The following is a 23,277-nucleotide window of genomic DNA, read 5'->3' on the forward strand; positions in this document are numbered from 1 at the left end:
TCCACCACAATGTTGACAGGGAGGGGACAGAGAGAATCGCTCAACAATGCTGCCAGCGATTATTTTAAACAGTTTGAGTCTCGTTTTTTTGAAGTTTGCTTCTTTTGAAATCTCCCCATCAATCCTTGTGACAGAACATAAACGATTTCCAAAGGTTCTGAGAACACTGTGGTTCAGAGAATGGGAATCGCTAATCACAGAGTGTCGGCCTGTAATGGAGGTTGAAGTGCTGATTCACAGGCAGTGTATCTTTCAGTAAACCGAGGTGCCTGCCTGACTGAGCTGAAACTGATTAACATCTACAGTTTGAAAGTTTCTCGCTTTGTTCCCCTTTCACTCAGCAAAGAAACTTTTAGACTTGCCTCTTTATTCTTATTGAACCCCATCCCCAAGCTGAAGCACTGCTGAGGTCACTAAAGGTCAGAGCCAGAACCCTCCCATGCCCAGACTCAAGATTGACACCAAGGGAAATATTTGATTTGATTTGATTTATTATTGTCACATGTATTAATATACAGTGAGAAGTATTGTTTCTTGTGCGCTACACAGACAAAGCATACCGTTCATAGAGAAGGAACGGAGAGGGTGCAGAATGTAGTGTTACAGTCATAGCTAGGGTGCAGAGAAAGATGAACTTAGTGTGAGGTAGGCCCATTCAAAAGTCTGACAGCAGCAGGGAAGAAGCTGTTCTTGAGTCGGTTAGTACGTGACCCCAGACCTTTGTATCATTTTCGCGATGGAGGAAGGTGGAAGTGAGTATGCCTGGGGTGCGTGGGGTCCTTGATTATGCTGGCTGCTTTTCCAAGGCAGCAGGAAGTGTAGACAGAGTCAATGGATGGGAGGCTGGATTGCGTGATGGACTGGTCTTCATTCACGACACTTTGTAGTTTCTTGCGGTCTTGGGCAGAGCAGGAGCCATACCAAGCTGTGATACAACCAGAAAGAATGCTTTCTATGGTGCATCTGTAAAGGTTGGTGAGAGTCGTAGCTGACATGCCAAATTTCCTTCGTCTTCTGAGAAAGTAGAGGCGTTGGTGGGCTTTCTTAACTATAGTGTCGGCATGGGGGGACCAGGACAGATTGTTGGTGATCTGTACACCGAGAAACATGAAGCTCTTGACCATTTCTACTTCATCCCCATTGATGTAGACAGGGGCATGTCCTCAGCTACGCTTCCTGAAGTCGATGACTATCTCCTTCATTTTGTTGACACTGAGGGAGAGATTATTGTCATCGCACCAGTTCACCAGATTCTCTATCTCTTTCCTGTAGACTATGGTTGTGGTTGTTGGGGAATAATCATCATGAGTACACAACTCATTGCAGAAGGATAAGCAAGCATACCTTGGAAGTGGGGTTCAGCCACCTCGACTTGAAGCTCTGGAATTCCTTCCCTAAATCTCTCCTGTCTCCTCTTTTAAAACACTCCTTAAAACAAGTTGAGAAATTAGCCAGGGCCCAATTTAAAGACCGCTGCGTGTGTGTGGAGATATATGGATCCCAACATGTATAATGAGCAGTGAAAGTCGCTTTGCAGGGAGGCGGTGGTGTAATAGTATTGCCAATGGGCTAGTAACCCAGAGACCCAGGGTAATGCCCTGGGAGCCGGGTTCGAATCCCACCACAGCAGGTGCAATTTGAATTCAATAAAAAAATCTGGAATTAAGAATTTACTGATATCCATGACACCATTGTCAATTGTTGGAAAACCCATCTGGTTCACTAATGTCCTTTAGGGAAAGAAATCTGCCGTCCTTACCCGGTCTGGCCTACATGTGACTCCGGAGCCACAGCAATGTGGTTGACTCTCAAATGCCCTCGGGCAACTAGGGATGGGCAATAAATGCTGGCCAACCAGCGACGCCCATCTCCCCATGAACGAATAAATAAAATGTTAAGGAGTCTGGTGGACAAATTTCTCAATGGGCACGTCAAGGAAATGGAATTCGATCAACTACGCCATCTCAAAAGTGAATTGGAACATGGGATGGAGTATGGTAAAGTGTATAAGGAAATAGCAGAACATCCCATCAACATTCCTCAAGGGAACGGACAAAACATTAGCAAGGGAATACCATAGGAAATCCCATGGCAACACCATCATGACGTCATTTAAGTTGAACTCGACTGTGAGAGGTTCTGAGTTCATAAGTTCAATGAAATAAATGGAGAGACATGGAGGCTCTAAGTTCAAAATCACCTGTTTCTCTGAAGCACTCACCACACACCGTATCTCAAATTTCTCAAATGCCTTATTTTAACTTACTGAAAAAAGTCTAGCTACAACGATAGCAGCCTGCATTTATATAGCACCTTTAACATGCCAAAACATCCCAAAGTGCATTAGAGGAGTGCTGATAAAACAGAATTTGTCTGTGTGGAATTTGCACATTCTCCCCGTGTCTACGTGGGTTTCCTCCGGGTGCTCTGGTTTCCTCCCACAGTCCAAAGGTGTGCAGGTTAGGAGGATTGGCCATGCTAAATTGCCCTTTAATGTCCGGGGATGTGTTATTTATTGGTATCACAAGCATGCTTACATTAACATTGCAATAAAGTTACTCTGAAAATATCTCGCTGCTACTACGTGAACACTAACAAATCATTACTTTAAACTCTGGTGAGTTGCACTCCCTAATCTGCTTCACTTCTCCCAGTTCCTTATTCTTCGAGTTGAAGGGCTGGCAGGTTTGTAGTGTTACAGTCACAGCTAGGGTGTAGGGAAAGATCAACTTAGTGCAAGGTAGGTCCATTCAAAAGTCTGATGGCAGCAGGGAAGAAGCTGTTCTTGAGTCGGTTGGTACGTGACCTCAGATTTTTGTATCTTTTTCCTGATGGAAGAAGGTGGAAGAGAGAATGTCCGGGGTGCGTGGCGATGCAAGGCTTTTGTCCACTTCAATGAGGGCTACATCACCTTGTTCAGGTCTTGCCACTGGGATGAGAGACAAAAGCATCCGTTGTAGCCTCCTGTTCTTCCAGAACATACTCTGTCTCTGCATCAAATCTCATCTTCCTCAGTCTGAATTGCTGGCTCCTGGAAGCATTTTTGCTAACTTCCTACAATTTAAGAGTCTCACAAGCTGCTTGTTGTCTGTCTCTATTCTGAAGTGAAGACTGAGAACATAATTTGTGAACTTCTTGCAAGCACATAGTGCTTCTACCTCAATCACAGCATACCCCTGTTCAATCTCTCAGTAAACGGGATGTGTAGTAAAGTGGTCTACACTCTCCGTTGACCTGTATCTGAAAGAATACTGCTCCCAGTTCTCGAGAAACTGCAGTCACAGTAATGATAATCATAGTATCATAGAATCTACAGTGCAGAAGGAGGCCATTTGGCCCATTGAGCCTGCACCAACAACAATCCACCTAGGTCCTGTCCTATCCCCATAACCCCACATATTTACCCTGCTAATCCCCTTACATTAAGGTACAATTTATCCTGGCCAATCAACCTAACACGCACATATTTGGACTGTGGGAGGAAACTGGAGTACCCGGAGGAAACCCACGCAGACACGGGGAGAACGTGCAGATTCTGCACGGACAGCCACCTGAGGCTGGAATTGAAGCCAGGTCCCTGGCACTGTGAGGCAGCAGTGTTAACTACTGTGCCACCGTGCCGCCTGCAAGGACAACAATAATGGTGACCTAAAGTAACAGGAGGCATCAGCATCTCTTTGGTTTTCTCAAAAGACCCCTTTTGTGTTCCTCCCAGCACCATGTATTGTCCTATTATAACAGTTGAAGCAGTGGCTCATTGACGACCAGTTGGTTGGGCAAGAACTTCCCAATGTGGCTTATCATACCCATGAATCTCTGGAGCTTAGTCACCTTACAGCAACTTGAAAACACCTTGATTGTTCTTGTCTTCTGTGGATGAGCTCACCAATTGCATCCACAATACGCCCAGTGAACGAGACAATCAGCTTCAAGAATACGTATTCGTTGTTGAGTGTCAGTCCTGCTTTCTCTAGGTGTCGCAGTCCCACTCACACTTGGTTGTCTGTTTCAGTGGATCCATGGACCAGGTTATCAGCAATATGATGGATGACTCCATCCAGTCCTTCCAGGAGACTTGGCACGTTCTTCTAGAAGGATGGCATGGTGGCAAGTGGTTAGCACTGCTGCCTCACAGCGCCAGGGACCCGGGTTCGATTCCCGGCTTGGGTCACTGTCTGTGTGGAGTTTGCACGTTCTCCCCATGTCAGCGTGGGTTTTCCTCCGGGTACTCCGGTTTCCTCCCACAGTCCAAAGATGTTAAGTTGATTAGCCATGCTAAATTGATCCTTCATGTCCAAATATGTGTAGGGGATGAGCAGGGTAAATACTTGGCATTATGGGGATAGGACCTGGATGAGATTGTTGTCATTGCAGGCTCGATGGGCTGAATGGCCTACTTCTGCCCTGGAGGGATTCTATGATTTCTGACACTGATGTGATGATGAAGGATAATCCTGAGACTCTTCATTGAGGGGTGGTTGCAAAGAAAAAACAGTTTGCATCTAGCTTCCTGGAGATGGAACGCTTTCCCAATTTAGCTAAGCTCTTGTTTATGGGCAAAGTGGGGAAAGCTTCACGTTGAGCTACTTTGTTCAGCTGGATAAGAGATGCGCCAAATTGGATCAATGGGTCTTTGGCACTGGGACCATCCAGAGGAAACTCACGCAGACACGGGAGAATGTGCAGTCTCCACACAGACAGTGACCCAAGCCCGGAATTGAACCCGGGTCCCTGGCGCTGTGAGGCAGCCGTGCTAACCACCATACCGCCATTGTATATAACAGCGTATTCACCTGCTTGCTGCTCTCTTTCACAGTGAGGTCCAACAGGGTTGGATATCTGGCAAATCTCCAATACCAGCTCAGCCATGCTTCTGATTTGTTAATGCCTGTGAACTTCTCGAAGCTCTCCAACAAAGACAGAGACTTTCCCACCACTATTCTTTCACTCGCTGTCACTATATAACATTCTTGGTCTGATTGGAACACATCTTTCTGCTCTGTCTGCATCTTCCACAAGGCAGCATGAGACAGAAAGCCACGTGATGTTGCATCACCTCCTGTATCTGTAAAACTCTACCACCAGTCAGAGGAATTCCCCTCAGGACGGAGATACTGGGGTGAGGGGCGCATCAGGAAATTTGCCCAATGTCTGGGTTGTAAGATTGGTCATAACCTGGACAGTTCTTTTCTAAAACCAAACTGGTGGGCAGACAACAAACTTCCTGCCAGCAAGATCTCCTCTGAAGTAGTTTTCATGAGATTTACAAGTGTGTCCCCGATCTCTCAGTGAGTGGAGCACTCAATGGCTGTGTTAGAAAATCATGGATTCAAATCCCACTTCAACGATTTGAGCACCTAATCCAGGCTGATACTCCTGCTGCAGTTCAGAGGGAGTGCAGCACTGTCACAGGTACCATTTTTCAGAACAGACCTTAAACCAAGGCCCAGTCTACCTATCCAGGTGGATATGATATAGAGATGCCGGCATTGGACTCAGGTGGGCACAGGAAGAAGAAGTCTCACAACACCAGACTCTTACCAGCTTTTACAGATGCACCATAGAAAGCATTCTTTCTGGTTGTATCACAGCTTGGTATGGCTCCTGCTCTGACCAAGACTGCAAGGAACTACAAAAGGTTGTGAATGTAGCCCAATCCATCACGCAAACCAGCCTCCCATCCATTGACTCTGTCTACACTTCTCACTGCCTCGGCAAAGCAGCCAGCATAATTAAGGACCCCACGCACCCCGGACATTCTCTCTTCCACCTTCTTCAATTGGGGAAAAAGATACAAAAGTCTGAGGTCACGTACCGACCGACTCAGGAACAGCTTCTTCCCTGCTGCTGTCAGACATTTGAATCGACCAACCTCACATTAAGTTGATCTCTCTCTACACCCTAGCTATGAATGTAACACTACATTCTGCACTCTCTCATTTCCTTCTCTATGAACGGTATGCTTTATCTGTATAGCGCGCAAGAAACAATACTTTTCACTGTATGCTAATACATGTGACAATAATAAATCAAATCAAATCAAATCAAGGTTGAAGTCCAGCAGGTTTATTTGGTATCACAAGCTTTCGGAGTGCTGCTCCTTCATCAGGTGAGTGAGTGCTGTGAGACTTCTTACTGTATCCAGGTGGATGTTAAACAATTCTCTCCCAGTAGAGTTGCTTCTGGGCATCATGGCTTCCTCAATCATCATGTAAAATGAATGACAAAGAGGAGATACATCTCAATGCCATTCAGTGTGCCTCTCTATGTCCAGAAGAGTTGCTGCAGTCATTGAGGGGTGTGCAGGATCCTGTGTTTGGTACCTTACATCTGCGTTGGTTCGTCTCCATTTGAGTGGTGAGAATGATACACAGGGAAGGGGAACGATCACAGATGTGGTCACCACCTTGCACGGCAATACCCCAATTTTCAAATTCATATGATCGGCAGTGTGTGTGTTCAAATAACTCCATGGCCCCACCCTCCTTATCCCTGTCACCTCCTCCAACCACAAAATCCCCTGAGATTGCTGTAATTCCTCGAATTCTGGTCTCTTTGTTCATCTTTGATTTGCAATACTCCGGAGCCGTGCCTTTAGCTGCCTGGACCCTAAACCCTGGAATTCACTCCCTAAACCTCTCGCACCTCTCTCCTCATTTAAGATTGTCCACAAAATGTACCTCTTTGATGAAGCTATGAGTCACCTGTCGTAATGTCTCCTTATATGGTTCAAGTATCTAAAGGGTTGAGAGATGGGATATGATAATATGAGGCAGGTAATGATGTACCATGTGGCTCAATGGTTAGCACTGCTGTCTCATAGTGCCAGGGACTCGGCTTGGGTGACTGGGTGTTATTTATGCTTCAGTTGAACAGGGCATTGGTGAGACCACATCTGGAATATTGTGTATGGCATTGCTCTCATAATTTAAGGAAAGATGTAAATTTGTTGGAGGCAGCTCAGAAGGGCTTACTAGACTTAACCCAGGAATGGGCAAGGTGTCTTATGAGGAAAGGTTGGAGAGATTGGGTTGCATCCACTGGAGTTTAAGGAGAGTAAGAGGTGACTTGATTGAAACCTTTAAGATTCCCCCCCGGGGTCCTGACAGGGTGGATGTGGACAGGATGATTCCTCTTGTCAGAGAATCTAGAACTAGGGGTCACTTTTTAAAAATAGGGGGTTGCTCATTTAAGACGGAGATGAGAAGATTTTTTTTTCTTTCAGAGAGTTGTGAGTCTCTGGAACTCTCTTCCTCAAAAGGCAGTGGAGGATAGATTCTTAATTAACAAAGGGGTGAAAGGTTATTAGGGGAAGGTGGGAATGTAGAATTGAGGTCCCAGTCAGATCAGTCATGATCTTATTGATTGGCGGAGCTTGTCCGAGGGGTCGGGTGACCTGCTCCTGCTCCTAATTCATCTGTTCATCAGTTTATATATTAAAGATGTTATCGAGATGCAAGTTTTACTTTTTCAAATCCAGTTCTTCACCATCCTCTTAACTCTGCTGCATTCTTTAACAATCAAATTAATTATGTGCACAACACCACCCTCAGATATGCTACAATCTGTCTGAACTTGCATAGGGTGTGGATTGTTCTTGAGTAGCCTGCTATGTGCTGATGTACCACACTCAATTTCGTAATGGGCGTTAATGAGCCCATATTTCACCAAGAAGTCATAAAAACCACAATTCTCTCTTTCAAATACATTCTCCTGTTCTTATTAATTCTTAATGTTCCTTATACACTTTCCCACAATCAAGGGAGCTACTTCGTTTAACCTTATTAACACAGCTGACAATCGTTTTTTGCCTTGTGTGTTTGTTTAGTTTCCCCTTTAATGCTTTGATGTTTGTCGCCTCAACCACTCTCTGTGGTAGCAAGGTCCACATTCCCACCACTCACTAGGTAAGGATGTTGGACTTATTGGTCATTATATATTAATGGCTCCTAGTTTTGGCATGCCCATAAGTAGAAACATTGTGCGGAATTTTCCTGTCCCGCTCACCATGAGAATCATAGCGGGCAGGATACAGACCATGCAAAAGTCTGTTGACCTCAGGTGGGGTTTTCCAGACTTGGGGCGAGCACGGTCGGAAAATCCCACCCATCATCTCTGCCTCTACCTTCAACCTCTTAAAGAACTCAATCAAGTCACCTCTCAGCCTTCATGTTACTGAAGAAAAGGCTACAAGTTACAAAAATAATTGTGGTGAGCACTGCTGCCTCACAGTGCCTGGGGCCTGGGTTCAATTCCGGCCTTGGGTGACTGTCTGTGTGGAGTTTGCACATTATCCCCGTGTCTGCGTGGGTTTCCTCCGGGTGCTCCGGTTTCCTCCCACAGTCCAAAGATGTGCAGGTTTGATGGTTTGGCCATGCTAAATTGCCCATTAGTGTAGGTTAGGGGGATTAGTGGCATAAATGTGTGGCATTAAGGGAATGGGGTAGGGGGTGGGCCGAGGTAAGATGTTCAGTCAGAGAGTTGATGCAGATTTGATGGGCCAAATGGCCTCCTTCTGCACTGTAGAGATTCTATGATTCTATGTCAAAAGAACAAAATTTAAGGCTCTTTATTTGAATGCTGATAGTGAAAACAGGGATTAATAAATACAATCTTATAGCCAATGCAGAGACATGGCTGCAAGGTGACATAGGTTGGGGGGCCTGAGTTCTGAAGGACAGGAAGTTAGGGAAAGGTGGAGGGGTGGCTCTGTTAATCCAGGACAACATTAGCAGAATAGAGAGGGATGAGCTACGTTTAGGAAACCAGGGGATAGAAGTGATTTGGATAGAGATGAGGAATGATGAAGGGAAAATGATAAAGGGAAAATGACAATTGTAGGAGTTGTGTACAAGCACCCTCTGAGTAATCACATGATCAGATAGGGTATCAAAGAGGAATAACGGGAGCGTATCAGAAAGGTGCGGGGAATTATCATAGGGAATTTCACTCTACATGTAGACTGGAATAATTGGGTGAGCAAAGGTAGCCTGGCTGACGAGTTCATTGAAAGTTTTTGAGACAATTTTGGAGATCAGCACTGCCTGGAGCTAACCAGAGAGCAGACAATGAGGGAGCAGATACTGGGCAATGTGATCGGTTTAAATCATGAGCTCCTCAAGAAGGCGCCTTGGTAGCAACGATCATAACATGACTGAATTTTACAGAGAGAGAGAAGAATGGGCCTAAGAGTAAGGACCACATGGAGAGAAGGAACACGGGGAGAGCAGGAGCACAGAGAGAGAGAGCAGGGGAACCACCAGATCATAGCAAAAGGAAGAGAAGATATGGGTATTTGTGTTGGAACCTGGGAGTGAGTATTTGACTGCTGCCTTCCAGCTCACGAGTGACCATGGTGCCCTGAGTAGTCACCTCCCTTTGGCCTGAGTCATTAATCTCCTGGGAGGTCTCTGTAGAACCCAGTTTGAGAGCATTAATCCTGTGATATGTTGAAGTGAGTAGCCAGGATGTTCCTTGAAGAATGTTTCCTGCTAAACATGGGATAATGTCCAGATTTCAAACGCTTTGTACCTGCCATGGCTGTACGATAAACAGGCTCATCCGCCAGTATCCCAGCTGTTTCTGTGTCCCAGCAGAGTTCTTTCCCTCAGGTACACAGATACTTCAGATAATTCCTTTTCTTGATTTCATCTTTGATACATTTATCTGAGGGTCCGTTTTAAATCAATTCATGGAGAGGCGACAGAAGAGACTTTACCAGAATGACGTCAAGGGTTAGGGTCTAGGGAAATTGTCCTCCTATCAGCAGCGAAGGTTAACAAAAGATTTGATGAAAGTGTTCAAAATCATGATGAAGGAGCATTGACATGCAGAGGGATCTGGGCGTACAGGTCCACAGACCCCTGAAAGTGGCAACACGGGTGGATAAGGTGATCAAGAAGACATACAGCATGCTTGCCTTCATCGGCCAGGGCATCGAGTATAAAAGTTGGCAAGTTATGCTCCAGCTGTATAAAACTTTAGTTGCACCACATTTGAAATATTGCATGCACTGCTGGCCACCACACTACCAGAGGGACGGGGATGCTTTGGAGAGAGTTCAAAGAGGGTTTACCAGGATGTTGCCTGATATGGAGGGGTATGTGATATGAGGAGAGATTGGACAAACTCGGATTGTTTTCACTGGAAAAACGGAGGCTGAGGGGAGACCTGATAGAGGGTCTACAAAGTTATGAGAGGCATAGACAGGGTGAATAGTCAGAGGCTTTTTCCCAGGGTGAAAAGGTCAACCACAAGAGGGCACAGGGTTAAGGTGAGAGGGGGTAAGTTTAGAGGAGACGTGCGGGGAAAGTTTTTCACACAGAGGGTGTTGGGTGCCTGGAATGCGGTGCCAGTGGAGGTGGTGGAAGCAGGCAGGTTAACAATGTTCAAGGTGTACCTTGATAGACACATGAATGGGAGGCGAACAGAGGGACAGAAACCGCATATTGCTTGGTGGGCCGAAGGGCCTGTTCCTGTGCTGTATTGTTCATTGTTCTTTGGAATTGAAAGAAGTAAATGAGAAGAAACTGTCCCCAGTGGCAGAAGAGTTGGGGAAGCACAGGGCACAGACTGAAGGTGCGTGTGAAGAAGAATCAGATACAACTAAAGGGATTGAGCTGTTGTTATCTGGAATATGCTGACAGTATATACAGTCGAAACAGTTTCAATAGTAACTTTCCAAAGGACAATTGGGTGAATACTTGGCAAGGGAGTATTGACTCGGCTACAAGGAAAGAGCAGCAGGGAGTGGGACTAAGGGAATAGATCTTCCAAAAACGCAGCGAAAGGGTGATGGGCCGAATAGCCTCCTTCTGTGCTGTGATGAGGAATAGCGCTGTGAACGTGGCAGTGTCCAGCGGGGAGGCAACGAAGGTGTGTTGGTGGAATCAGCAACCTTCCTAATTCCCACACAGATGTCCCCTGCATATTAACCACGACTGATTCTGTTGTTCACTGAGACTTGAATAAAAACTGGCCATTTGGTGACACCCCCCCCCCCCCCCCACACACACACACACACATACACACACACATACGCGCGCAGGGAAGTGGAGAGAAGATTGGCACACACACACACACAGGAAACAAAACAAGAACAGCTTTATAAACCCCAGCAACTAGCAGTGCCTCGGAATGGGTTTTATGTTAAGTGCTCATTTTCTGAATTCATCATTTGCTTAATGAGGGAAGGTTAGTTGGTTAATGCAACTGGCAATAATGTGGCACAGAACAAGGATTTTGTTTTAAATGAAAGGAATGTAATGAAAATTGAGGTTCTGGCTTTTTAAACAGCAAATCTTTCGCTTCCATCATGCCAACCAGACTGAATGGAGTCCAAGACTTATGGGCCCATTACAGCAGGCCAAAACAATTAAACAAACAGCACTGTTCAAGTTCTTCCAGCTTTCCATTCTTCCACTTCTAACAGCACAGACCCCTGCTGAGGGACGGGTCCACAACCTGGCCAGAGAGACGCCGTCCTTGAGTGTGAGTCTTGGCGAGCTGTGCGGGTGCAGAAGGCACCTCGCAGCTGTGTTCCAACCTTGGCCTCACCTGACATTCTGTCACCCTGACGAGAGAGGCGATCCACAGCAAGGGGGCGGGGGGGGGGGGGGGGGTTCTGGCTGATATTTCGCTCTCCTCCAGGAGTTGGCCAACTGCTGATCCATCTTTTGCCACCACCCCCCCCCCCCCCCAACCCCAGCTGGGAACAGCTCACTTTGAACAGGGCACTGTTGTAATTCCTGGATTACCCGCAACACCGCATTATTGACTGTCAGCAGAGGAACCAGTCTCAAACCAGCCTTAGTTGAAGGATCAGTTACGAGGGGACATAAGTTAAAAGTGAGGGGTGGGAGGTTTAAGGGGAATTTGAGGAAAACATTTTTACCCAGAGGGTGGTGATGGTCTGGAATGCGCTGCCTGAGGCGGGATGCCTCACATCCTTTAAAAAGTACTTGGATGAGTACTTGGCACGCCATTACATTCAAGGCTGCAGGCCAAGTGTTGGCAAGTTGGATTAGGTGCGCAGGTCAGGGCATTTCATGCATCAGTGCAGACTCAATGGGCCAAAGGGTCTCTTCTGCACTGTCGGATTCTGTGATTCTGTGAAACAAGAGTCAATCATTGGTGATGTATTTCAAAAGTCCCCGGTTGAGCCTCACTGAGAACCTGGCCTTGATGAGGGGGAGGTGATGGGGATTAGAGAGCAGAGTTACTGGAACGACATCAGGGATGAGGGACCTCAGTTCTATGGAGAGACTGGAGAAGCTGGGGTTGTTCTCCTTAGAGCGGAGAGGGATGGGGAGAATTCCAACAGAGGTGTTCAAAATCATGAAGGTTTTTGATGGGGTGAATGCAGAGAAACTGCATCTAGTCAGTCAACCAGAGAACACAGAGTTCGGGCAATTAGCAAAGTAACCAGAAAAGAGGTAGGCCGGAATTCTCCCAGCAGTAGGCGGTGCATGGGAGAGTGGAAAATTCCAGCCTTTTTTCCCATGTTGTGATCTGAAATGCAGTGAGTGAAAAGTGGCTGGAATCAGATTGATTGCAACTGTCGAAAGGGAACTGGATACTGGAAACGGGGAAATTTGTAGCGCTCTGGAGAAGAGCAGGGATGTGAGACCCATTGGACAGCTGCTTTCAAAGAGCCATCACAGGCATGAAGGGCCAAATAGCCTCATTCCATGCTATAAAATTCTATGATTATGAGGTCAGATTGCATTCACCAGACTTGCTTTCCCTTGAATATCGAAGCTCAAGAGATGATCTGGTTGAGGTTTTTAAGATAATCAAAGGATTTAATAAGCTCGATCGAGTGAAACTAAGTTTTATAAAGTTTATGTATGTGTCCCAACTAGGTTTACATTAACACTGCAATGAAGTTACTGTGAAAATCCCCTCATCGCCACACTCCGGCACCTGTTTGGGTACACTGAGGGAGAATTTAGCATGGCCAATGCATCCAACCAGCACATCTTTCGGACCGTGGGAGGAAACCGGAGCACCCAGAAGGAACATAGAAGATAGGAGCAGGAGAAGGCTATTTGGCCCTTCGAGCCTGCTCCACCATTCATTACGATCATGGCTGATTGTCCAACTCAATAACCTAATCCTGCTTTCTCCCCATAACCTTTGCTCCCATTCACCCCAAGTGCTATATCCAGCCGCCTCTTGAATAAATTCAATGTTTTGGCATCAACTACTTCCTGTTGTAATGAATTCCACAGGCTCACCACTCTTTGGGTGAAGAAATGCCTCATCTCCATCCTAAATGGTCTACCCCGAATCCTCAGACTGTGACACCTGGTTCAGGAAAGCCACGGAGACACGGGGAGAACATGCAAACTCCACATAGACAGTGACCCTGGGTCTCTGGCACTGTGAGGCAGTAGGGCTAAACACTGCAATTATTTCCACTGGTATGCAGAATCCAGAAAAAAGGAGGATATAACTGTAAAATTGGAGTGAAACCATTTATCAAGAAACATTTCTTCACACCAAGGTATGTGGAAATCTGCATTTCTTTCCTCAAAGCTCTTGAGGCTTGGGAACAATTCAAAATTTCAGGATTGAGATTGATCATAGAATCACAGAATCCCTTTATGCAGAAGGAAGCCATTTGGCCCATCGAGTCTGCACCGACCACAATCCCATCCAGGCCCTATCCCCGTAACCCCATGCATTTACCCTAGCCAGTCCCCCGAGAGTAAGTGGCAATTTTATCATGGCCAATCCACCTAACCCACACATCTTTGGACTGTGGGAGGAAACTGGAACACCCAGAGGAAGCCCACGCAGTCACTGGAAGAATGTGCAAACTCCACACAGTCAGTCATCTGAGCCGGGAATCGAACCTGGTTTGTTGGCGCTGTGAGGCAGCAGTGCTAACTCACTTTGCCACCGTGCCACCCCCTAAGAGTGGTAAGAGTTTAGTTCTGACAAAAGATCATCGGTCTGAAACATCGGCTCTGTTCCTCTCTCCTGGGGTTCTACCTGACTTCCCGAGGACTTCCAGCATTTTCTTGTTTTGTTTTAGATTTCTAACATCTGCAATATTTTGCTGTTATATTAACTGGATCTTTGTTCGGTCAGGCTATTAAGGGTAATGGAACAAAGGCAGGTAGTCGGAGTTAAGATGCAGGATAGCCACAATCTAACTGAATGGCACAAACAATTCTGAGGGGCCAAATGGTCTCTATCTATGCTCCTTCTACGGTAGTGTATGAACCTTTACATGTGTGTGATGGAATACTCTTCACTTACCTGTCAAGAAGCTGGATGCCATCCAGGACAAAGCAGCCTGCTTGTTTGGCACTCCATCCGCCATCATCAACATCCACACCCTCCAGCACTGGTACACGGTGGCACGGCGTGTGTACCATCTACAAGATGCATTGCAGCAACCCAAACAGCACCTTCTGAATGCATGGCTTCTACCACTTCGCAGGACAAGGGCAGCAGACATCACCACCAACAGGCTCCCTTTCAAGTCACTAACCATCCTAACTTGGAAATATATCGACCGTTCCTTCACTGTCACTGGGCCCAAATCCTGGAACTCCCTCCCTAACAGCACTGTGGGTGTACCTACACCACATGGACCTGCAGTGGATCAAGAAGGCAGCTGACTCAGTGCTTGGATCAGTGAGAAGAGCAAGGAGGGATAGTGCCAATGGGCGGGTGAGGATGAATGGAGCTATCGAGGAATCAAACACCTTCTAACTTCCATCATTAACACCCAATATAGCCTTCAAATGGCGAATAGGAAAGTCATGGTCCCGCGTTACCAATTTGGCAGCTGTGGCATCACTCCCAGTGGCACCACCAAAGAATCATAGAATCCCTACAGTGCAGAAGGAGGCCATTCGGCCCATTGAGTCTGCACCAACCACAATCCCACCCAGGCCCTATCCCTGTATCCCTTCGTATTTACCGTGTTAATCTCCCTGACACTCAGGGCCAATTTAGCCAATCAACCTAACCCGTACATCTTTGGACAGTGGGAGGAAACTGGAGCGCCCGGAGGAAACCCACGCAGACATGGGGAGAACGTGCAAACTCCACACAGATCATCACCTGAGGCCGGAATCGAACCCGGGTCCCTGGCGCTGTGAGGCAGCTGTGCTAACCACTGTGCCACCCATGTACCGACCATCTCAAGGAGAATTAATGAATGGCCTTGTCAGTGATGCTGAGATTCCGTGAATGAATAAAAGAAGTGATAACTTGTGGAGAACATCTCATGAGACTCGAGAAATATTTCTCTCAAGGAAAGGAAAGGCACGACAACACCAAGTGCGTTTGTGATTTTGAGGACAGTTTTTAATAAATAATGTGGCAAGGAAATTACATGTTTGGGATTATTTGATCCTGAATATGTAAATTCATGACTACGGAAAAGAAATCGTACATAAAAAGTACCAAAAACAATGTGGACAGGTTCTTTGATTCCCTTTGCATGACACACCATCACCCTTGGTAACCGCGTCACAAGAAGTCCAATATTAAACCTTGATCCAATGACACCGCGCATCACGTGAGGTTGAAAACTGGTCTTTCTTTGGGTTTTTTTTGGTGGGGAGGTGTAACCTGTCTCTTCCCGCAAAAGAAAAACGGCGTACCCTATCGATTATATTGCTATTTCCAAACAGTACTCTGCTCCTGCGTCACTCTCCACATCTTCTCCGGAACCGCCATGAGTGGCAGTCAGTCGAGAGATGCCTTTGCAAGTCACCCTAGCAAGCAAAATTAAGAGATTGTAATTTTATATGGAAGCGGACACACAGCGGTAGAAGTCCTCATCGAAGTTTACTCAGGCCAGAAGGTCCGAGTCTGCTCGTATGTAAACAGCCACAAATTTTGTCTCGAGTCCTCTTTTGGACAGGAACCTTCTCTTACAAGAGGTTACCGAGTGAGGGAATCGCTTTCTTCTCTCAGCTCTGTGCACGTACTGAGTCTCCCTCACCCCTCCCGCACTAACCCTCACAAAATATTCCCTTTTCCTCCCTTGCTTTCCCCCTCCCCCAATCAAACACCTTCTAACTCCCGACGGTTGAAAATCGAACACTTCTCCTTTTTCGTACCTACCCGCCGTCCCCCACACCCCTACCCCCAACCCCTTTCTCCTCCCTCTCTCCCCCCACCCCCCCCCCCCCCCACCCCCCCTCTACCCCCCCCTCCCATTTCCTCCTTCACACTCAATTCTCCAGAAAGATGCGGGAGGTTAATAAGTACCATTGAAAAAATGGTTTTCCTTTCAAAATTAAAAGTTTAGTGATTGTGCTTTCAAAACCAAGAAATGAATTAAAAAAAAATTGAAACAGTGCATTACAATGACAAAAAAAATAATATATATTATTAAGAAAAGAAGCAATTCAACTTTGTGCCGAGGTGGCCATTCTTTGGAGGATGGTGTTTTAACACACAACTTATTTACAACAGGGGCGATTGGGAAGCTGGAGGACTCGTATGGGATGTGAAAAGAGAAAATAATCCAGTACATATTTACAAAGTGAATCACCCCGTTTTCGGGTTTGGCACAGTTGAAGGAACTAATTCTTCCAAACAAAGCAAAACCGGTTGGGACTGAGCGTCGGTTGAGTCTGGACATAAATTAGAATGAAAAGCCAAGATTGCCCCTCCCCCTCCCCTCCTCTCCCCTCTCCCACCCCATTCAAAAAAAGAAGTCAAAATTTAAAAAAAAATCAAATGAAAGAAAGAAAATGAAAACTGACATGGTCAATCAACACGATGCAAAGAATTATAATTTACACGGTCTGTCGGTGCACCAAACATTATATCTGGCAGCAAATATCTTCCACGGGCAGGAGTTTTACAAAAACTGTTATAGATCGCTCCAAAGTCCAATCGGAGTTCATCGTTGGATATAAACTTTGTTCTTCAGCTTTCAGTTTCCTGTATATATAGAAAGGGGAAGAGGAAATGAGTCAACAATTCAAAGCACATTCACTGATTCTTCATTCATTTGTCTCCCCTCACCGACCCAGAGTTTCGAAGGGCGAGGGGGCATCTGATCGAGGTACATCAAATTTCAAAAGGGATTGATGGAGTCAACGTAGACCAAACGCAGAAAAGATTTACTAGGATGCTACCGGGACTTGATGGTTTGAGTTATAAGGAGAGGCTGGATGGACTGGGGCTTTTTTCTCTGGAGCGTAGGAGGCTGAGGGGTGATCTTATAGAGGTCTATAAAATAATGGGGGGCATTGATCGGCTAGATAGTCAATATCTTTTCTCAAAGGTAGGGGAGTCTAAAACTAGAGGGCATAGGCTTAAGGTGAGAGGGGAGAGATACAAAAGGGTCCACAGGGGCAATTCTTTCACACAGAGGGTGATGAGTGTCTGGAACAAGCTGCCAGAGGTAGTAGTAGAGGCAGGTACAATTTTGTAGCGTCTGCATGGTTTCCCCAATGTACCATGCAGACGCTATGACAACGGATGAATGAACACCGCTCGACAATCACCAGGCAAGACTGTTCTCTTCCTGTGGGGGAGCACTGCAGCGGTCACGGGCATTCAGCCTCTGATCTTCGGGTAAGCGTTCTCCAAGGCGGCCTTCACGACACACGACAGCGCAGAGTCGCTGAGCAGAAACTGATAGCCAAGTTCCGCACACATGAGGACGGCCTAAATCGGGATGTTGGGTTTATGTCACACTATCAGTAACCCCCACAGCTTGCCTCCTGGACTTGCAGAATCTCACTGGCTGTCCTGTCTGGAGACAATACACATCGCTTTAACCTGTGCTTAATGCTCCCTCCACTCACATTGTCTGTATCTTTAAGACCCGGTTGGTTGTAGAGATTCGCATTCTAATCAGTATTCTGTAACTTGATTTTGTGTCTCTGTGCCCTGTTTGAGAGCAGATATCCACTCCATCTGACGAAGGAGCAGCGCTCCAAAAGCTAATGGCATTTGCTACCAAATAAACCTGTTGGACTTTAACCTGGTCTTGTTAAAACTCCTACTTTATTAGCTGAGGCAGAGAATATAAGAGCAGGAAGGTTATGATGGAGCTGTATAAAACTTTTGTTAGGCCACAGCTAGAGCACTGTGTGCAGTTCTGGTCACCACACTATAGGAAGGATGTGTTTGCACTGGAGAGGGTGCAGAGGAGATTCACCGGGATGTTGCCTGGGCTGGAGCGTTTCAGCTGTGAAGAGAGGCTGGATAGGCTGGGGTTGTTTTCCTTCGAGCAGAGAAGGCTGAGGTGGGACCTGATTGAGGTGTACAAAATTATAAAAGACGTAGGTAGGGCAGACAGGAAGAAACTTTTCCCATTAGCAGAGGGGTCAATAACATGGGGCATAGATTTAAGGAAAGGGGCAGGAGATTTAGAGGGGATTTGAGGAAAATCTTTTCACCCAGAGGGTGGTGGGAATCTGGAACTCACTGCCTGAAAGGGTGGTAGAGGTGGGAACCCTCACAACATTGAAGAAGTATTTAGATGAGCAGTTGAAACAGCGTAGTATGCAAGGCTATGGACCGAATGCTGGAAAATGGGATTAGAATGGATAGGTGCTTGATGGCTGTCAGATAGGATGGGCTGTAAATGGCTCTAAAACTTTCTCCAGTCCAAAAGACAACTGTTTGTCGCTATTCTCAATTTCCCGTCCCAACTTCATTTACATGCTGCTCCTGTTCCTTTTATTCAAAGTTGCCGACAAGCCTGCTATGTGGCACTTTTATCAAACTTTCTACTTATAATCCGCAGCTCTGGTTCCATTGTTTGTGCATTTTCTCCAGTGCCTCTCTATCTTTCCTCCATTATGAACCAGATGGGTTTTTACAACGATTAATGATCGTTGTCATGGTCACCGTTGCTGAGACCGACTTTATATTCCAGATTTATTCACGGAATTTAAATTCCACCAGCTGCTATGATGGGATTTGAATCCATGTCTCCTGAACATGAATCTAAGTGTCAGGATTGCTAGTCTAGTGACATTACCACTGCGCCACTATCTCCCCTCAATAGCATCTAGCATTATTTTAGTGATTCTGCATCTGAAACCTGATATCCTTTCAGCGACATCACCTAAAGGAGTGCCAAGTTCCACAATAACACTGACAACATCCAACACAACCATCAGCACCACCTCTCTTCACCCTCCACACTGTCTCTGATTGGCTTGTTTGACATTAAAACCTGGATGAAAGGAAAGTTCCACCAAGCAAGTATTGGGAAGAGGCTATGAGGAGAGGTTGAATAAACTAGGATTGTTTTCACTGGAAAGACAGAGGCTGAGGGGAGACCTGATAGAGGTCTACAAAATGATGAGAGGGACAGACAGGGTGGACAGTCAGAGGCTTTTTCCCCAGGATGGAAGTGTCAATTACAAGGGGGCACAGGTTCAAGGTGAGAGGGGGAAAGTTTAAGGGAGATGTGCGGGGGAAGTTTTTCCATGCAGAGTGTGGTGGGTGCCTGGAACGCGCTGCCAGAGGATGTGGTGGAAGCAGGCACACTAGCAACATTTAAGAGGCATCTGGATGGGTCCATGAATAGGGAGGGAATAGAGGGATACGGACCGAGTAAGAGCAGAAGGTTTTTTTTAGTTTAGTTAGAGCATCATGATCAGCACAGGCTTGGAGGGTCAAAGGGCCTGTTCCTGTGCTGTACTTTTCTTTGTTCTGAGGACAGAAGTCATCGACATTAAGTGACCGCCACAAATTCCATTCCTCTGTCACTGATACCACCTCTTGTTGTGGTCACTGTCCAAGGCTCAAGAAGGCTCTTCACAACTTTGACGTCCAACTGGATCCTCGGCTGAGCATTCAAACACAGAATATTTCATCACTGAGGCTGCTTACTCCTGCCTCCGTAACCTTACCTGTCTCTGCTCCTGCCTCAGCTCATCTTCTGCTCAAACCTTCATCCATGCCATTTTCAGCAATACCCACCATCCTGTGACTGAATTTTTAAAAATGCCCCTTGAAAGGTGGCATGGTGGCACAGTGGTTAGCACTGCTGCCTCACAGCACCAGGGATCCATTCCAGACGACGGTGCAGAGTTTGCACATTCTCCCCATGTCTGCCCGGGTTTCCTCCATCAATGGTAGTCATGATGTGGAGATGCCGGCGTTGGACTGGGGTAAACACAATAAGAAGCCTACAGCACCGGGTTAAAGTCCAACAGGTTTATTTGGTAGCAAAAGCCACCAGCTTTCGGAACAGGCCATTCCTTCGTCAGGTGGGTGGGAGTTCCAAATAAACCTGTTGGACTTTAACCTGGTGTTGTTAGACTTCTTACTGGGTTTCCTCCCACAGTCCAAAGACATGCAGTACTGTGGGAGGAACTGGTCATGTTAAATTGCCCCGTAATTGCTCCGTAGTGTCCCAAGATGTGTAGATTAGGGGATTAGTGGGGTGAATGCATAGAGTTGCGGGGATGGGCGCAGGGTGGGCCTGGGTAGGATGCTATTTCAAGAGTCAGTGCAGACACGATGGGCGAATGGCCTCCTTCTGCACTGTAGGGATTCTATGATTCTATGCATATGATTCTAGAAGGTTCAGGGGTAGAGAGAGAAACTATTTTCCCCTGTGAGGGAAGTCTAGAACGAGGGGAGTTAAGGTGTATCTTACCCATCCTAAGCTAACTGGATGTGTGAGCCTTTTGGAAAGGGGAGAATCCTGTTGTCCTGCTGCTATGATTGGTATGGCAAACTCTTCATGATATTGGAGACCCTTCTCATTGATTAACATTGCAGCTACTAAGAAGAGATTTGGAACTGAGAACAGTTATATATGTGTCTCATTCTGGAAGATCAAACTATGTCGAGAAACTGGAAAAGCCATGTGGGCTACAACAACACAAGGATGGGTCTGTGAGCAGATATCGTGATATCTCAGATAACAATCAATGGAGGAAAGTTAGGGTGGGAACTCTTTCCTATTTGTGTCCTTACCAGATCTGGCCTACATGGGACTCCACACTCTGAGCAATGTGGTTGACTCTCAAAATGCCCTCTGAAATGGCCCAACAAGCCACTCAGTTCAAGAGCAATTAGGAATGGGCATCAAATGCTGGTCTTGCCAGTGACAGCCACATCCCATTGATGATTTTTTTAAAAAATGGCAGTGGACTGGAAGCTCTGGAGAGACTGGAGAAACCAGGATGGTTCTCCTTCGAGTAGAGATGGTTAAGGGAGATTGAACAGAATTGTTCAAGTTCTGAAGGGCAAATAAGGAGAAAGTGTAGGTTGGTGACCAGAAAACACCGATATAGTTTGGTTGGCAAAAGCCTCAGAAGTCAAACGGGGAGAATCTTTTTACACACAGCGAGTTGTTGGCAAAGATAGATTTTTGAACAGTAAAAGAATTAAGAGATATGGTGAGCAGGCAGCTAAGTGGAGCTGAGTCCACGAAAGGTTCAGCCATGATTCTATTGAATAGCGGAGCAGGCTCGAGGGGCCAGATGGTCTAGTTCTTATGTTCTTATGTATCTAGAAAGTGCTGCCTGAAAGGGTGGTGGAAGCAGATTCAACAGGAACTTTCAAAAGGAATTTGGATAAATGCTTGGATAAATAGGGTTAATAAGGTGGTGAAAAAGGCATATGGCACACACGCCTTTATCAATCGGGGTATAGATTACAAAAGCAGAGAGGTCATGTTGGAGTTGTATCGAACTTCGGTGAGGCCACAGCTGGAGCACTGTGTGCAGTTCTGGTCGCCACATTATAGGAAGGATGTGAACACTCTGGAGGGGGTGCAGAGGAGATTCACCAGGATGCTGCCTGGGATGGAATACTTAAGCTATAAAGAGAGGTTGGATAGGCTTGTGTTGTTTTCTCTGGAGCAGAGAAGGCTGAGGGGTGACCTGATTGAGGTGTTCAAGATTATGTTCAAGATGGATAGGGAGCAGCTGTTCCCTTTAGTTGAAGGGTCAGTTACGAGGGGACACAAGTTAAAAGTGAGGAGTGGAAGCTTTAGGGGGGATTTGACGAAAAATGTATTTACCCAGAGGGCGGTGAGGGTCTGGAATGCGCTGCCTGGGAGGGTGGTGGAGGCGGGATGACTCACGTCCTTTTAAGAAGTACCTGGATGAGTACTTGGCACGTCATAACATTCAGGACTATGGGTCAAGTGCTGGCAAGTGGGATTAGGTGGGCAGGTCAGGATATTTCATGCATCGGTGCAGACTCGATGGGCCGAAGGGCCTCTTCTGCACTGTAGGATTCTGCGATTCTGCTTGAAGGGGGAATATTTGCAAGGCTAAGAGGAAAAGATCAGGGGTGGAACCGATTGGATAGTCTTTTCATAGAGCTTCCACAGGCACGATGGGCTGAATGGCCTCCTCTTAGAGTCAGAGTCACAGAGGTTTACAGTATGGAAACAGGCCCTTCGGCCCAACTTGTCCATGCCGCCCCTTTTTTTAAACCCAGAAGCCATTCCCAATTGCCCACATTTGGCCCATATCCCTCTATACCCCATCTTACCCCTTTTTAAAAGACAAAGTTGTACCCGCCTCTACTACTATCTCTGGCAGCTTGTTCCAGAAACTCACCACCCTCTGTGTGAAAGAATTGCCCCTCTGGACCCTTTTATATCTTGCCCCTCTCACCTTAAACCTATGCCCTCTAGTTTTAGACTCCTCTATCTTTGGGAGAAGATATTGACTATCTCGCTGATCTATGCCGCTCATTATTTCATCGACCTCTTGTATTCATTGAGGGGTTCTGTGGAATCATTCTGAATGGATTGAGGAGGAATGATCCACCATCTCAATCATGAATCACTCTCAAGTCCCAGGTTTGCAGGTTCTGACAAACTCCCACTCCCACAGCCATACCAAACCCCCCATTCCCAACCTCCCCTCCTCCTGCTCCCAGGCACAAACACTCCTGGATCATTCACCTCAAAATCTTCTTCTTCACACTCGTAGGTTCCCATTTCTTGTAGACCAGCTTCTGATGGGTTCCTGCGGGATGCAGCTGTGCTGCTGCCTGGCATGGTCTGTTCTGCTCTTCTCCGACCTCCGGACCCTCTCGATGACATGGAGCTGGAAGAGCTGGGCTCCCTGGGATTCTGCGCAGACGGGAAAGTTGGCCGGCTGTATGGGAGGACATCCTCCCCTGATCCTGCAAGACAAACACGGAGGTGAGAGTTGGGGTGAGGAGATCATTTCCCTCTCTCTTTGTTCTTCCCTCAGCCCTTCGACAATGTTGCGAGGAGTTGGGATGAGTGAGCGTGTTAATTCCATTCCATTGTTGACTGGTCTTCACGACAGGCGTGAATTTCTTAACCCCTCACCC

The 23,277-nt window shown here is 46.5% G+C and overlaps 1 protein-coding gene across 1 annotated transcript in view; it reads right to left on the reverse strand.

Annotated features, from left to right (window-relative positions):
* Positions 1-16,678: 16,678 nt before the first annotated feature.
* The window catches only part of robo1 (roundabout, axon guidance receptor, homolog 1 (Drosophila)), a 360,349-nt gene continuing 353,750 nt past the window's right edge, over positions 16,679-23,277 (reverse strand). The window contains exons 29-30 of the mRNA XM_078233066.1: positions 22,880-23,103; positions 16,679-16,920 (exon numbers count right to left, since the gene is read on the reverse strand). Coding sequence (XP_078089192.1) covers positions 16,906-16,920; positions 22,880-23,103 — 239 coding nt within the window. The 3' untranslated portion in view covers positions 16,679-16,905. The remainder of the gene's footprint in view (positions 16,921-22,879; positions 23,104-23,277) is intronic.

This window comes from Mustelus asterias, chromosome 17, assembly GCF_964213995.1.
Source record: "Mustelus asterias chromosome 17, sMusAst1.hap1.1, whole genome shotgun sequence".
NCBI classification, from domain to species: domain Eukaryota; kingdom Metazoa; phylum Chordata; class Chondrichthyes; order Carcharhiniformes; family Triakidae; genus Mustelus; species Mustelus asterias.